The sequence below is a fragment of the Nelusetta ayraudi genome, unplaced genomic scaffold, assembly GCF_046127955.1.
Source record: "Nelusetta ayraudi isolate G7.1 ecotype Tasmania unplaced genomic scaffold, CSIRO-AGI_Nayr_v1 ptg000005l, whole genome shotgun sequence".
Classification (NCBI taxonomy): Eukaryota; Metazoa; Chordata; class Actinopteri; order Tetraodontiformes; family Monacanthidae; genus Nelusetta; species Nelusetta ayraudi.
In genome coordinates, this window is record NW_027466055.1 from 4017049 (window position 1) to 4031339 (window position 14291).

Here is a 14291-nt window from a genome sequence, read left to right on the forward strand (position 1 = left end):
ATAATAACAAAAACATCTGAAAGATTGATCTGAAAGCATTTTTACCATTAGAGCCGGCTCCCACCCACATGGTGCTATCGTCACTGGTGTCAGTCAGCCTGGTGGTCAGAGGCTGCGTGTCAAACGGGATCCCATCCTCTTCGAGACCATCCAGGAAAAGACTCACTCGCCTGTCGTGGACCTGGAAACCATCAGAACGAAGCGTCACTCCTCTGCTGACCACCAACCATGCATTATAAGTCTCTCCTTTGAAGTCGTAACTCCAGTTTTTAACAATTCAGGAAGAAGTTAAACTGTGTTTAATATTGGTGAGAAAGATTCACACTGAAGAATTTTGGGATTTTTTTTTTTTCTTCCTGAGGAAAAACTTGACGGAAACACAAAGAGTGAGCTGAGTGAGTGGCAGCGCATCTTTCTACGGCAGCATACCCCCCCCACCACCACCGCTGATGTGTTTTTTGCATATTTGTACACGTGAGCTCGGGTGTGCGTGTGCGTGCGAGTGTGACCGTGCGAGTGAATTATACATACGGCTAATCTTCCAGCTCATTTCCCCACTAGCAGAAAGAGCCTCGGGCTAAACTGCCTCAGTCGCAAATTAGCTTTCTGTTTGACCAAAATTCTCCTCTCCTTCCCTTCTCCTTTCCCAATCTGCAGCATGAATATTAACAAGGCGCACAGCGGACGACGCCGTCAAAGCCGGGGCAGCGCTCTTTCACATCAAACCGCAGCCCCCCGCCCCAAAACCCCCGCCCAAAATAGAGAGACTTCTTTTTGGGGGGCTTTCCCCACTAAAAAATAAATAAATAAATAAATAAATAAAAGAAACTTTAATGTGCCCTGTCATACTCTCTTCCTTTACGCCATCTCCAAATCCAATGTTAGGGTAACACGCTGTGGGACCGCTGATAAATGTGGCTCTGCAGCCTGCTCAAAACACACACGCACATACACACACAAACACACACACACCTTGCTCATCTCTCGTGTCCCCTCCTTGTTTCGTCCTTCCCGTCCCGTGAGGTCATGTGATTCCTCCACCTTATTTTTTGGACTCCCCCACCTCATTTTCTTTTGCCTCCTATCGCGCCGTATTTCTCATAAGCATCTTAACTTTTCCCTCCCCGTCACTTGACGACTCCCTCCTCTCATCTTCCCCTCCTGTCTCTTCCCCTCATGTTTATCTTGCCCTCTCGCTCTCACTTGTTGTCAGCTCTTTAGGGAAGTTGAAAAGGTGTGAGGAGGGAAATAAATCCAAGTTAAAAAAAAAAAAAAAAAAGAGAGAGAGAGGGGGGAAAAACGCCTTTAGGGGATGAAGGCAGGGCCAGACAAGTGTCTGCCTCTCAGAGGATAGTTAAGACGCCCAGACAGACACTTTCATGATGGCTGATTGAAGACTGGCAAGCACATGAGAGTGGAAGAGAGAGTGCAGGAGAGAATACGAGTGGAAAAAAAAAGGGAGAGGAAAAAAAGAGACAGGAGGGAGAAAAAGAAAAGTCAGGGAGCGGGTGTAAGAAAGGAAGGGCCCTCTTTAGGAATCTCTAAGCCGGAGCTCTGTGGCTCTTGGGGAGATGTGAGGCAGTTGTCAGGCCTGATGTAAATGAATCCTGAAGCGCTTCATCCTCCTTTACTGCCACGCACCCTTTTGAAACACAGCCAACTTCCCTTTGTTAGCTTTCAAAAACTCTTTCGCTTCGTCCCCCCCCATCCCCTGCCCCAACCTTTCCATCTGTATTTTTTCCTCTCCTCTGTGTTTACCTCTCTTGTCTCCGTTTAGCCACTCTGAGTTTTCAGACAGCAGTCTGGGGAAGGACTGAAACACCTTTTTGTCCTCTGAGAACATTTCAGCAAGTCAAAATCAGTCACGACGCCGCTGTTTACACACTGCATTCAGCACTGCTGACTTAGCCGCAGTTATTTTATAACCTCCACTTCTGTGAGGAAACAGACAGCTGTAAAACAAAAACAAAAAAAAATCCATTCCAAGCTAAAGAGCAGTTCTGGGTGTTTTATGTTAGTACTCAATGAAATTGTACATTTAAAACAAGAGGCTTTTTCAAAAGAAAGTTTGCGGAGAAAGTCCCTTGTTCGACAATTTCCTGTGACTGTGTTCCCAAAGGTTTGTGTTCTCTGAGGGAGTTTCAATCAACCTGCCTCTGTGTAAAAACCACCCCGCTGGCAATGTTGCCACCTAAGCCTATCTAAAAGCCCAGGGAAACCCTGAGTGGGAAAGCTTTTAGTGATCTGTAGACTGGCATTTTGACTAAAGCTCTTCTCGGTTTTCACACTCCTGCCAAGCCGCAGCTCAGTTCACAGTGTGGACAACTGAGCTTCATCCGGGCCCAACATGTACCTGTGGGCCACAAAGTGAAAAGCACTATAAAAAAAAAATACAAATCACTATCAGGCCTAGTTTATTCTTATAACAATGAAAACTATTGGAACAAAGAACTTTTAACCAGAAAAAAGCAGGTGATTTCTAGATTTTTGCAATTTCTGAATCTCATTTTGATCAAGTCCCATTCAGCATTAAAAAAACAGTGATAATTGTAGCTGTATTGTGATGATTGACTTTGGAGACCACTGGACTCATCTTCTGATGCTGAATAAAAGGGAGACGCTTATCATTAATTCATCATCCTTCAAATAAAACTCACTCTTAAACCTGTCCAAAACAAAGCAACGTTGATGCCCCGTTTAAATACTGAAATATTTCAAACTGATTACTGCCACGATTCCAACCAGAGGGCAAAACACTGCCAATTTAACCTACTGAGGTTCATATTTCTTTTAAAGATTTTCATTAATACAGCGAAGGCCGTTAGTTAACCTGAATGCCACAGCATTGCTTCCTCCATTTGTCAGTCAGTCATTCACGCTTTGAGATGTTTCTCGCTTGTCCACGACACTCGTTGACATTGCCATTAGCAAAATGCGCCGGCGCTAATGATCCCTGATGTTACGATAAGATTATTGCGGCTTGATGGGCTTGTGGTAATAGAATGATGTTTGTAAATTGGCCTTTATGCATCCCTCACTCTTCACTTGTGCATCTCCGGGCACACTGTCACCTTTTCTCTCTGCTTCTTTCACTTCCTCTTTTATTCCCTCTGTGTTATTCACGCTCTGAGCTCCTCCAACCATCTCTCCCCTCCACCCCACGCTCGCCCTTACCCACCGCGAGCTGTTGGGAGGCCTGATCTACAGCCAATATTCCCTCTATCATATTAGCACTGCTGCAGTGTGTCAAGGAAGAGATAGGAAAGGGGGGAAAGAAGAGAAAGGAAATAAAGAGACAGGCAGAAAAGGGGAGAGGACGGAGAGAAGACACATTTGTTCTACTCATCCCAGTGCTAAAAGATACAATTACCTCTCACAGCATATTATCCATGTTTTATACCAGCCCAAGGCGCCATGCTTTACCCCGCCGCACTCGCCCCGTGTAGGGCCCATATTTTAACACTAGCTATGACAGTTTATTTAAGAAAAGAAAATTGTCCCCAGGGAGATGGAAATGGAGGGAGGGAGAGGGAGGGAGGGAGAGAACGGAGGGAGTAAGAAAGGGAGGAGGACCAGGCAGAGACGACAGGAGTGGGGGGGGGCAGAATGAGAGAGGGGAGGGAATGAGAGAGAGAGAGAGAGAGAGAGAGAGAGAGAGATGAGACATGGAGGGGGGGGGGGGGATGATTGAGCGTGTCTTCAAAAGAGAGAGAGAGAGAGAGAGAGAGAGAGAGAGAGAGAGACAAGAGGGCAAAAATAAGGAAACACAACAGCGTCTCAATCAAGACCAGAAGTCTGGAATGCTTGTCTAACATTGAGATTGTGAGAGAGAAAGAAATACAGTTCTCACAGTACGTTGCCGCTTGTTTTTGTTGGTTGTATTTTGGGATGTCCGATTTTTTTTGCCGATATCCGATAAACCCATATTGTCCAAACGATTAATTTCCGATTCTGATAACAACCGATACCGATATATGCAGATGTTTTCCCCCAAAACAAATTTTAGGTCACATCACAAATCTCTTGTCGTGGAGTGAACACATTACCTACTTTTATTGTGATGCCAAACTAGATGCATTCCAAAAATTAACATTGTCTGGAGGAAATAAGAACACAACTTCATCTTAAGTTATGGAAAAGTGCAATACTTATTTCTAACATTTTGTCTCGTGGAATGGGAAAGAGGTAAAGTGCACCCAAAGGAAACAAAAGTGCACAGACGCAGACAGGCTCAGTCCTTGGCCCATTGCTAAACATGAGCAAAAACAAGACCTGCAGCCCCACAAGCATCCATGATTTATTCATGCATGTTTAGCGAAGTGTAAACCGGCGTTATCGGGTTTTGATTATCGGAGGAAAAACCGATAGCAATACGTACAGATATTACAAAAAATGCTAATATTGGGCCGATATCATCGGGTATCCCTGGCTGTATTAGCCGTTGTTGATTCACTGCTCATTAACAGTCCTTAAAAACTGACATCTGATCTTCACATACACTTTGAATCAGATCTCAGTTTCACACCAGTGTCAGAAACTCTACCTTCCGTTTGGCATCTGTTCCTCGCCAAACAACCTAATTAGACCTGCATCTGCCGCATAAGTTTGATCACACTGATCTTAACGACAGCTCCAGTGGAAGCGAAACCTCCGACCCGGCCCATGGACGTGCAAATACCATTTTCTCACTATATAACTGATGCCAGTTCCGTGACCTTTTGCCTCCTGCACCAGCAGGCGGTGGGCTACCATCGAGGCGTCCGCTTCACCCCTACATTACACCCTTGCTTCACCTTCACACAGATGTAGGCACACACTCGTGCTTTTTGGTTTTAGCACACACGCACTTGCAATAAATTAGGAGAAGACTAAGAGATGCATTGACAGTGGCTAATTTAGTTAAGTATTACATTCGAAAACATTTTTTTCTGAAAATAAACTTAATAGAATTAGGAGCTAGTGAGTCGCACAATAAAAGCACAGATTTAGTGATAGAAAAATCAAGGGAAAGTAGCTTTACTGGTAAATGTGTGGTGTTAAGCACAGCGACAGCCATTAATGTCACGTCTTCAAAAAAATGACTTCTAAGATTGCACTCAGAGTTTTTTTTCCCACAGCCTGGATGTATTTGTAAGCATTGGTTTACTCATATTCAATGCTCCAAGTACCTCTTGTTTTTCAGAGTTGCACTGTCAATGCCTTGAAGAAAATGAAAAAAAAAAAAAAAAACCTTCTGACCAAGAGTAGAAAACTATCTAACTTTCAAACTCACCCAAAGTCACCTAACAGGAGGTACTGTACTGTCAAATGACCTGCAGTAAACCCTCTTAGACTGGACATACTGACAGCCAACACATCACTAGAACTTGGGTCAGCAAGGTTTGAGTGAACCTCAGTCCAGGGTTGAAGAAGGAGGCAAGGATGGTAGCAGGTCTGTTGCATGACTCGTCTTCTGATTTGGTGTAATTGTGCATGAAAGTATTCTGTGGACGTAAACATCTCATGTGAATCGCACCAAATACTAACACGCATCATTCCTGTAGCCTCTTATATCCACGCAGGGAGGCAGTGGCTGATGTTTTAAATTACTGCACCGTGGATCTGATGGATTAAAAAAAAGACAGATATCACTGGAGAAAATGTAGGCACAGGAAGCAGTAAAGGAAAGCTTCCGACCATAAACTAACATCATAGCCATCATTTAGCTACACTACACCCCCCACCCGCCACCCACCACCACCACCACCACCCGCCACCCAACTCCCTCTCCTCTGTCAGTCCTTCCCACCCCCAGGCTACCTTTTCCCCCACTATTCACTACATCGTTACCATAATCAGATAAGACAACTACCTAGGGAGCACCAGCATCCCTACAGCACCTTGCTCCTGGCACTGGTGTGTGTGTGTGTGTGTGTGTGTGTGTGTGTGTCAGAGGGTGTGAATTGCTCCTGGCCCTCGGAAACCTGCATTCCTTTTGACTGTCTTTTTGGTGTTTTGATCTTCTCAGAATGACAGATGACTGGTTTGTGCGTGTGCACGTGAGCGTGAGCGTGTGTGTGTGTGTGTGTGTGTGTGTGTGTGTGTGTGTGTGTGTGTGCAGTTTTTTAAATTACCCAGTTCCTTTATGGGCTAATGTCTGTGTTGTGGCTGACAATCCTGCAACAAATCACAGCTGAACTGAGAGTGTGTACCAGCGAGTAGCTGAGTGTGTGTGTGTGTGTGTGTGTGTGTGTGTGTGTGTGCGCATTAGAATGGGGCTCTGCGTCTGTGGATGGTGTTTGAGTGTCAAGGATGATTATGTTATTCTTCTGAAGGGTCAAATCAGATCACATCACCGTACCATTAAAGGCAGACGCATTCACGGGGAGGAAAGAGCTCAGAGCTAAACCGCACCGCACCGCAACCGCAGCGCTGCGCTGCGCGGGGCCACGCACATGTGCAACACACAGATATTGTACATGGACGGGCAGGCGTAGAAACCTGATCGCTGCAGGGCGTCCGCACATACTGTAAACCTGCTACAAAATGAGCCATCAGCGACACCGCATTTAGCCAGCAACACACTGTACTGCCCAATTACTGTACGAGGCATCAACACCAATAAGCTCGCCAGTAAACTAAACTGTCATATTAGATTTTCTAGCTTGGCACAATCGCTTTTTTTTTTTTTTTACGCAGTGCTCGACATGTACGACTTGCTTAATTATCCCTCAAGCTTTCAAACTACAAAGGGTGCAGTGAAGCAGCCCTCTGTTAACAATTTTTTTTGCACTTTTAGAAAAACAATTTTCTAAAATAATTATTTTATTTATTATTATTGTTGTCGTTATTTTAATTTGTTCATTTATTTATTTATTTTTTTTAGGAAAATCACTGTCTTGCTAAAATCATGGGGGAAACATTAACACCCCCTGAATTGGTTTGCATTACACTTTAAAAGATTAGAAAATCAGGTTATCTTTATCACATGAAGCCTTTTTGCATATAGCAACACTAAAAAACAAACAAACTAAAAGCAGATATAAATGCTCAATTAACAAAATCTGCTCAACCCAGTTTAACAGACACACACTGTATGCTTCTTTGAAAGCATGAAGGCTTGGATTGGAGCAAATTGAACCAACTCAAGAACAACACATTGTCCGCACTGGGCCCAAACACATCAGAGATCAAAGACTGAGGACGGAAACACACAGTTTAAGTTGCAGACACGAGGGCTGCTGGGACACGTTTGAGCCTTGTTCTGGTGACTAGTGGCACTGGTGCCATTCACATGCATGGTGAAAGAGAAAAACTCTTGAATAGCGAAGCCAAGGTGATACGATACCCCCCCGACCCGACCCGATCCACACACACACACACACACACACACACACACACACACACACACACACACACACACACACACACTCTGCTTCACAAGCTGACCATGTTTAAATGATAGGAGTGGATGAAAGCCTCCCTTTGTTCTTGTATTTGCAACTTCTGATGCCTTCTAGTATTTCGAGTGGATGTGCGAGTGAGGTCAACTGATTCTGAACGATTAGGGAAAGAAAAGCAAAGCAGGAAAATGAATAGTGTGATACTTATCACACAGTTTTACAGTGGAAGGCCTATTCCACACACCCGCATTACTTGATGCCGACGTTAATCAGAGCCGAGGTGAACGTTTCGCTCGTCTCACCGTACTATGATAGAATTGTGAAATGTGTCAAAAATAGATTGAAAAGTGGCAACGATACAAAACGGATGGGATTGAAACATTGGAAAGACAGCAATCAGGAAAGGCAGCAATGAGAAACCTTTCATAAGAGCACAATGTGCATATTTCAAATCATAGGCGACAACATGGACCTACAATAAAATACAGAGGTCTTTCTGCCAAGATGATGATTTAATGTGAGTGCCCCCAGCCCCAGCAGCTGTGCCAGAGCAGATGTTTGCCAGTATGATTAACTGCTAAATTAAAATAGGGAGGGAATCGAAAGAGGAACCGAGAATCAAAGACACAAAAAGAAGCAAATCTGATGGAATATGTGCTCACATAAACACTGAATGAATATGAATGAGTGAATTTCCTGTATAACAAAAGCACTCTTTCACTGTGTTTGTTGGCCGGTCAATTAACAGGTCAAAGGTCATCGCGTGATTACGCAACATTTTTATGACGCTCATCTTGTCACGTGCCTCCCTCAAAGGGCCGACGACGTCACGTTTCACAGTGTAATCGCGCCGCTGTCGGGCTCCTCAAAGCCAGGAGATGCGTTACCTGCAGAGCGAGGTGCGTCCACCTCTGCGGGCTGATCCTCCCCTCTGTTCTGAAGCTGACAGCCAGAGGAATAGAACTGCCGGGCTGACTGTACTGCAGGGTGACCGCCAGCTCAGACACTGTCACGGAAAAGCACAGCCGCTCCCCGGAGCTCTTCTCCAGCAGCATCCTGAGCACAGCAAGCACACACAATAAAAATCACAAAAAAATGCTTTAATTCAACAGCAGCACAAACTGAATACCGGCGGTCCCAATGCTCTGCGGTGCGGCGTGGTTTGTTGTAATTTAACGTTAAAAAACAATAGAAGAAGATGAAGAAACGGCGGAAGCACGGAGTCAAACGCCATCACACTCAGTCTTTCAAGCTGACATTTACAGATAGAATATCAATATTTTACATGACTGCTGGCTTCCAGCTGCTACGCAGGGTGCAGACAAAGAAGCACACTCTCCACGTGTCATATTAACCGCCGTCTCTGACATTTTATGGGAAATCATGGCTTTTATGAACCTACAGCCGCATACCTCATAAATCAGAGGTATATGTATGCATGAGAGAAAGGACCATATGTATATGTGTCCGCACAGGTATTAGGGCTCGCTGCCTGAGCCTATTGGGGCTTGTCAGGCTGGTTACTTCCATCAAACAAGAGAAATGGATTCAACTGTTGTTAAATTGTACCGTTTCTTTATTAATATATGTGTATGTACTAAACAGTACAGCAAAAGGTTTAAGAACATATGTGTATTCCTCTGTCGTCATTCCAGAATCAGTATAAAGTTGGAAACTTGTACAAAAGTCTATTTATAAATCCCAAAATAAACATATGCAATTTTGAACTTTTCTGTCCTGCTTGTAGTCGATTTTTCTTTAATTGTAAAAACAGGTGGCTGTCTCTGTTCATTGTTCACGCAGGGGGGAGGGATGTGAAATCACAGGGGGAGGAGGAGACAAAGGGAGAGTGGCGAGGAGAGATGGACAGAGGTGAGGATAGAGACCTGCTTTCATCTGCCGTCTTTGATGGCAGCCACGATCGTCTCCACAACAAAAGACTGATGGCCAACGACAGCAAGAGAAAGCGAGACGGAAAGAGGTGGGGGGGGGGGGGGGGGTTCACTTCCATTCAGGCGCTTTCAGCCGTACAGGTGTCATGTTCGGGAGGGACCACAAGACAACAAGATTGTCTGTCATCTGGAGCCCCAGACACACAATTCCACCAACAGGAATCACAGTGCGAGACTTGAAGAAATGATTTGAGCGCTCCGATTCTTCTCCCAAAAAGTCAAACCTGACTGGCAGACACCTTTACAACTCAGCGTCGCCGTGTAGGTCGGACAAATCTGTGTCTGATTTGTGCCTTGCGATCTGTCATCACTGCAATGTGATGAATCATAGCGGTCTGTTCAGACAGTACACAGACTTCATTACTAGGAAACACAAACCAACACAACCAACAAGAAAATGAATTTAAAATACATTCATCGTAGTAAATGTTTCTGTATCAACTTTGTTGCACTATAGTGTTTTGCTATCGGTCATACTCTTAGATGACTTTCTGACATTCGACCTGCCAGCCCCAAAAAATTGGAGATGCTTTTCTGCCGAGCTCTACTTGTCCGTATAATAGCTCGTGAACCATTTAGAGTCCATCAAATCCCCATGACACCTTTAAACATCAACCTTTGCGTACCTGGAAGTCTAACTGGCAGCATTTCAACTGACTTTCAAAGAGCATTAATAGAATACAGTCTTTTAGGGAAATGCTCTGTTCATCTTTAGAGTTCCTTCATATTCTAATATAGCAGTCAATCACACTGGCAAACACCTGCGCTGCTATTTCTACTTTTGTTGTTGCTCCTTCAGGACGAGCAACTCATATAAGATGCAGTGGGGCCGTCTTATACAACACTGAGGTGAAACGTTTAAATGAAGCAATGCAAATTAAATTAGGCAACAATACATTCATCATCTGGGAAAATCTACTTGGGAAGTGAAGGAGACAGAATTGCCAAACAAAGTCAACTGCTCTCTCTTTGCAAGTGTATGTTTACAGTAACGTATCTGTGAGTGTTACAGTGCGACCGCAAGCCGATTCGGGTGTTGGTAATTTTGCACCCTCCTAGAGCTGCCTGGAACACACCGTCAACCCTGTCCCTCTTTCTCTCACACGCACACAACCAGTAGAAGTAGGCTAGGAGGACTGTTTGTTGGCTAAGATTTCCTGAAAGCGATGCTATCCTGACCTGATCTGATTAGAAGGGGTCAGACACCAAAGTAGTCTGATTTCATTTGTTTAGCTTGTTTTTTAACACCTTAAAATGTTCCTGAAATGTACAGAACAAAATTTTTTTCCAACCCGACAAATATACAGTTTTGTGTGGACAGAGGAGTAGAGGTTACTCTGGTTCATCAAAAGACTCAAGATAAAGACTTGGATAACGGATAAAACATGTTTGGGGTCAACTCACATCTCCCCAGGTGAACTTGTTTTAATCCACACGGCCAGTGTGAGGGAACCCGACGCTCCCAGTTTCTGTGACGGAGGGTTGATCAGACATCCAGATCTGACCGGTCCAAACAGAACACTGCTGGACCCACTGGTTCCTCCCTCCAGTACATCCGGGGTCACTGTCTCTTTGTCCGATCCAGGACGAGTGTCATTACTGTCTTCAATTACACAGCTTCCCCTGGTGGAATACAATTCAAATAAGTCAGCAACAAAAAAAGTTGTCTTTCAGTTCCAAACTTGATGATCCACTGTTTTGTTTTTTTGCCTGTATTCTGGAGGTTGACAAGACGGCTTTTTAAAGCGGCTCAGTGGCGTGGCTAATTTGATGTACCTGTGCGCAGACAGTAGCAGCGGAGCATGAGGCGGTGTGGTGGATCTGTAGGGACACTCCTGGACACAGAAGGCCTGATAACATGTCATCAGATCACTGCGGGATGACGCTGACTGACAGTAGCTGCCCCGCTCCGGAACCCCACATGTGGAACGAGTTGGCGAGGTGGACACGGGTTTGAAGGCAGCGATGTTCTCCATCTGAGGGAAATGTCCCTGAGAAAAGGCAAACCACAAGAAAATCATCTGATTTATCCATCTGCAGCACAGCTGAAACTAAAGAGCATCAACAGAAACAATTAGTTTAACATTCTTACCTGTGATGATGCCATTTCTGGACACAGGCTGAAGAGGAGGATTGTTAACCAAAGGAAGACATGAAGCCTTTGCTGATCCATCGTCCTCCTTGTCTTCACTTCTACCATAGAGATGCTGTTCGGGCAAAAAGGCCATTTCTTCCATTTATTACCTTTGTTTTCCTCTTTTTTCTTTATGGCACCTTCTGTCTCTATAGCTGTCAGCCTCCCTGTCACCTCTCTCCTGCTCTCCACACACTTCCTCCAACTTCCTCCAACAACGTAAATGTTTCTTTCATGACACCCTTCATCTTTGAGTCGCCTTTCAACTCTCTTTGGTCCTCTATCCAATGTAATGTTCCCAGATTTCGCTCGATCCTCTTCAACTTCAGTTCCACCACCTCGTCTTTCTTTCCCCTCCTTGCCTTTGACACCAAAAACCTCTCGATGGGGACATTTCGAGGGGTCCAACATGGTCCGGGGTCCTAAAATCTTGGCCAGGGGTTCTGCACACTTTCTGGAAGTGGACAGATGTTGAAGAGGCAGGATTCCTTTGACAGGACCTCCAGCTGTGCTTGAATAAGCGATGGCTGTCATGGCTTCGTGGTTCCAGGGGTTACGAGGGACATTTTTACAGGCCAGTGCCCCTCGGGTGATGCTGCGAAGCTTAAACTATCCGTCACACATACACACACGCCGGCACACAAACCACTACCAAAGCCTTCACATGATAGGTAGGATTTTGCAATCTGGACAGGGAAAAGGGGAGAAGGAGAGAAGGGAAGAGACGTGGTCAGACCAAAATCCAACACAAGACAAATCTGAGGAGAGTGAAATGCCATGCAGCCTATTCCCAAGCCAAAGCCCACACTATCATGTACAGCTTGATGGAGGCACAGCTCAAGTGATGCTGCTACATTGCTCTGCTCTTTTCTTCATTTTCCATTGAATTAAACATGTCTCCCTTTCCTGCTGCCACCTGGTCTCAAGTTTTTTTGTTTTTTTTTTATCCAACTGAATGGGTTTTCATCTAAGTTTGTTGGAAATTGAGGCTTAAGGCCAAAGCTCTCTTCATTACAATACTTAGAAGCTTCAATTTCACATTTTGACACACAAAAGAGGCCAGCAGTGCAGTCTCCCCCAGTGTTGAATTACTCAACAGCCTCCTGCTTGCCTGCATGGTCGGCCATGGAACCGGAGTAGCTTACGGTCGAGGCGTCAAAACAAATGAGCGCCTCTATTTGCCGAACGATGTTTTTTTTTTTTTTAAGCAGCTCCTTCTATTGGGTTCTGCTTGAGAAAAATAATAATGATACGGAAGGTTTTGTGGTTACCTGCAGTGGTCGAGTCCTTCCCTGTCACAGGCACCGCGCAAGAGCACGTCCAACTTGTTGCTCATGTTTGAGCTCTGCGAGCCACCTGTGTCTCCCCTCACACCTGCCTGCCTGCCCGCAGACGGCACCAAAACACTGCCATACAACACAAAATAGTCCTTCCCAGTCAGGAGTTGGAGTAGTTTGTCCGTCGCCTTAAAGTCGTGCGCAACAGGAGGGTAAACAAAAAAAAACAAAACAATGTTGTGAATGACAGCGCCGCCGAACTTGACAAAGCTCCTCTTCTTTTGTTTCACTCCTCCTCCTCGTCTTCATCCCCTGCGTTTTGCAGCTCTCATTCAGAACATGCTGCCCGCGCTTCTAAGCAGATTAGTGCGAGACGCCATCTGGCCAGCCGCGCTCGAGGCGGCAGGATACCGGTCGGCAAGTGACGGTGACGCAATGCCACTCCGAGCCGAGGAGGACCAAGCCGGGGCTCTCGACGGAAAGCTCCGGGGAGGAGGACCGGCCGGGGCTCCGCCGCCGCTCAAACTGCAACTTTAGAGTGAAGGCGACTGTTGGATGTTGCCAGTTGATTTTAGGGCAGTGTTTAGCTCAGGGGTGGGCAAACCTTTTTGACTGGTGGGGCCACAATGGGTTCTGAAATGTGACAAAAGGGGGCGCCGGAGCAGGAGCAGATGGATGGAGTGTTTTGGTGACCATTGAAGAAAAATATATATCACGGGATATGTAGAAAACATGTGCTTTTATGTCAATTGAAAATGAACCAAAGCAAAGTTGCAACAACATATGTGTCGTTTAAGCCCTGTGGTATTTAGCTCTTTATTGAAATGACTCTTGAAACACTGAAAGAATGAAAAAGATGAAATACAGCTATTCATTTCTTCAAATTTCTTCTTCTTCTTCTTCTTCAAAAAAAAAAGCTTAACGGGCCACATATGTTCCCCGGGCCATAGTTTGCCCATAGCTGGTTTAGCTCCTTGGCAGTGTGGTGCTGCTTCTTCTGTTCTCCCTCCTCTCCCCCCCGCCCACCTGTGTGGGATGAGTCCTGCTATGTGTCTCCCAGACAAGTGGCTCTCAGGGAGACGAGAGGCGGGCGTCGCTAGGAAACTCTGATGTGATCTGGCCGCAGGGCGCGTGGGTAGGAAAGCATTTAGCTGGACCACCAGTCAAAGGATGACGTAGTGTTGGGGCTGGAGGGCTCTCCATCATCGTTCAAGAATCATAATGCGCTCTGCTTCTGATGAGGAGACAAATATACCGAGTGAAAAACAGAAACAAAATGTAAATGCGGACTTGATATGTGGAACATCCTGAACAGATAGATCTCCAGTCGAGTAAAGGTAGACGACTGCCCACCTTAAACTGGGATCTTGGATAATATTATCCACCACTGCCGCCTTGTAACGACAACAATGCTGTCTCTGCATATGAAGTGTCATAATTGACTTAAGCTCAGCTGGAAAGTAACAAATTCACATTAGAACTGGATTGCTCAGATAGGACTTTAGCCAAAACTAACAGGCACAACTCCAAAAGGTTAAAAAGCACA

General features: G+C 45.3%; 1 protein-coding gene across 1 annotated transcript in view; it reads right to left on the reverse strand.

The window, feature by feature from the left end:
* ush2a (Usher syndrome 2A (autosomal recessive, mild)) overlaps positions 1 to 13333 on the reverse strand; it is a 152203-nt gene extending 138870 nt beyond the window's left edge. Inside the window, exons 1-6 of the mRNA XM_076050230.1 lie at positions 12740 to 13333; positions 11427 to 12154; positions 11111 to 11325; positions 10739 to 10957; positions 8270 to 8438; positions 46 to 181 (exon numbers count right to left, since the gene is read on the reverse strand). Of these exons, the coding sequence (XP_075906345.1) occupies positions 46 to 181; positions 8270 to 8438; positions 10739 to 10957; positions 11111 to 11325; positions 11427 to 12002 (1315 nt within the window). The 5' untranslated portion in view covers positions 12003 to 12154; positions 12740 to 13333. The remainder of the gene's footprint in view (positions 1 to 45; positions 182 to 8269; positions 8439 to 10738; positions 10958 to 11110; positions 11326 to 11426; positions 12155 to 12739) is intronic.
* Between the last annotated feature and the right edge of the window lie 958 nt (positions 13334 to 14291).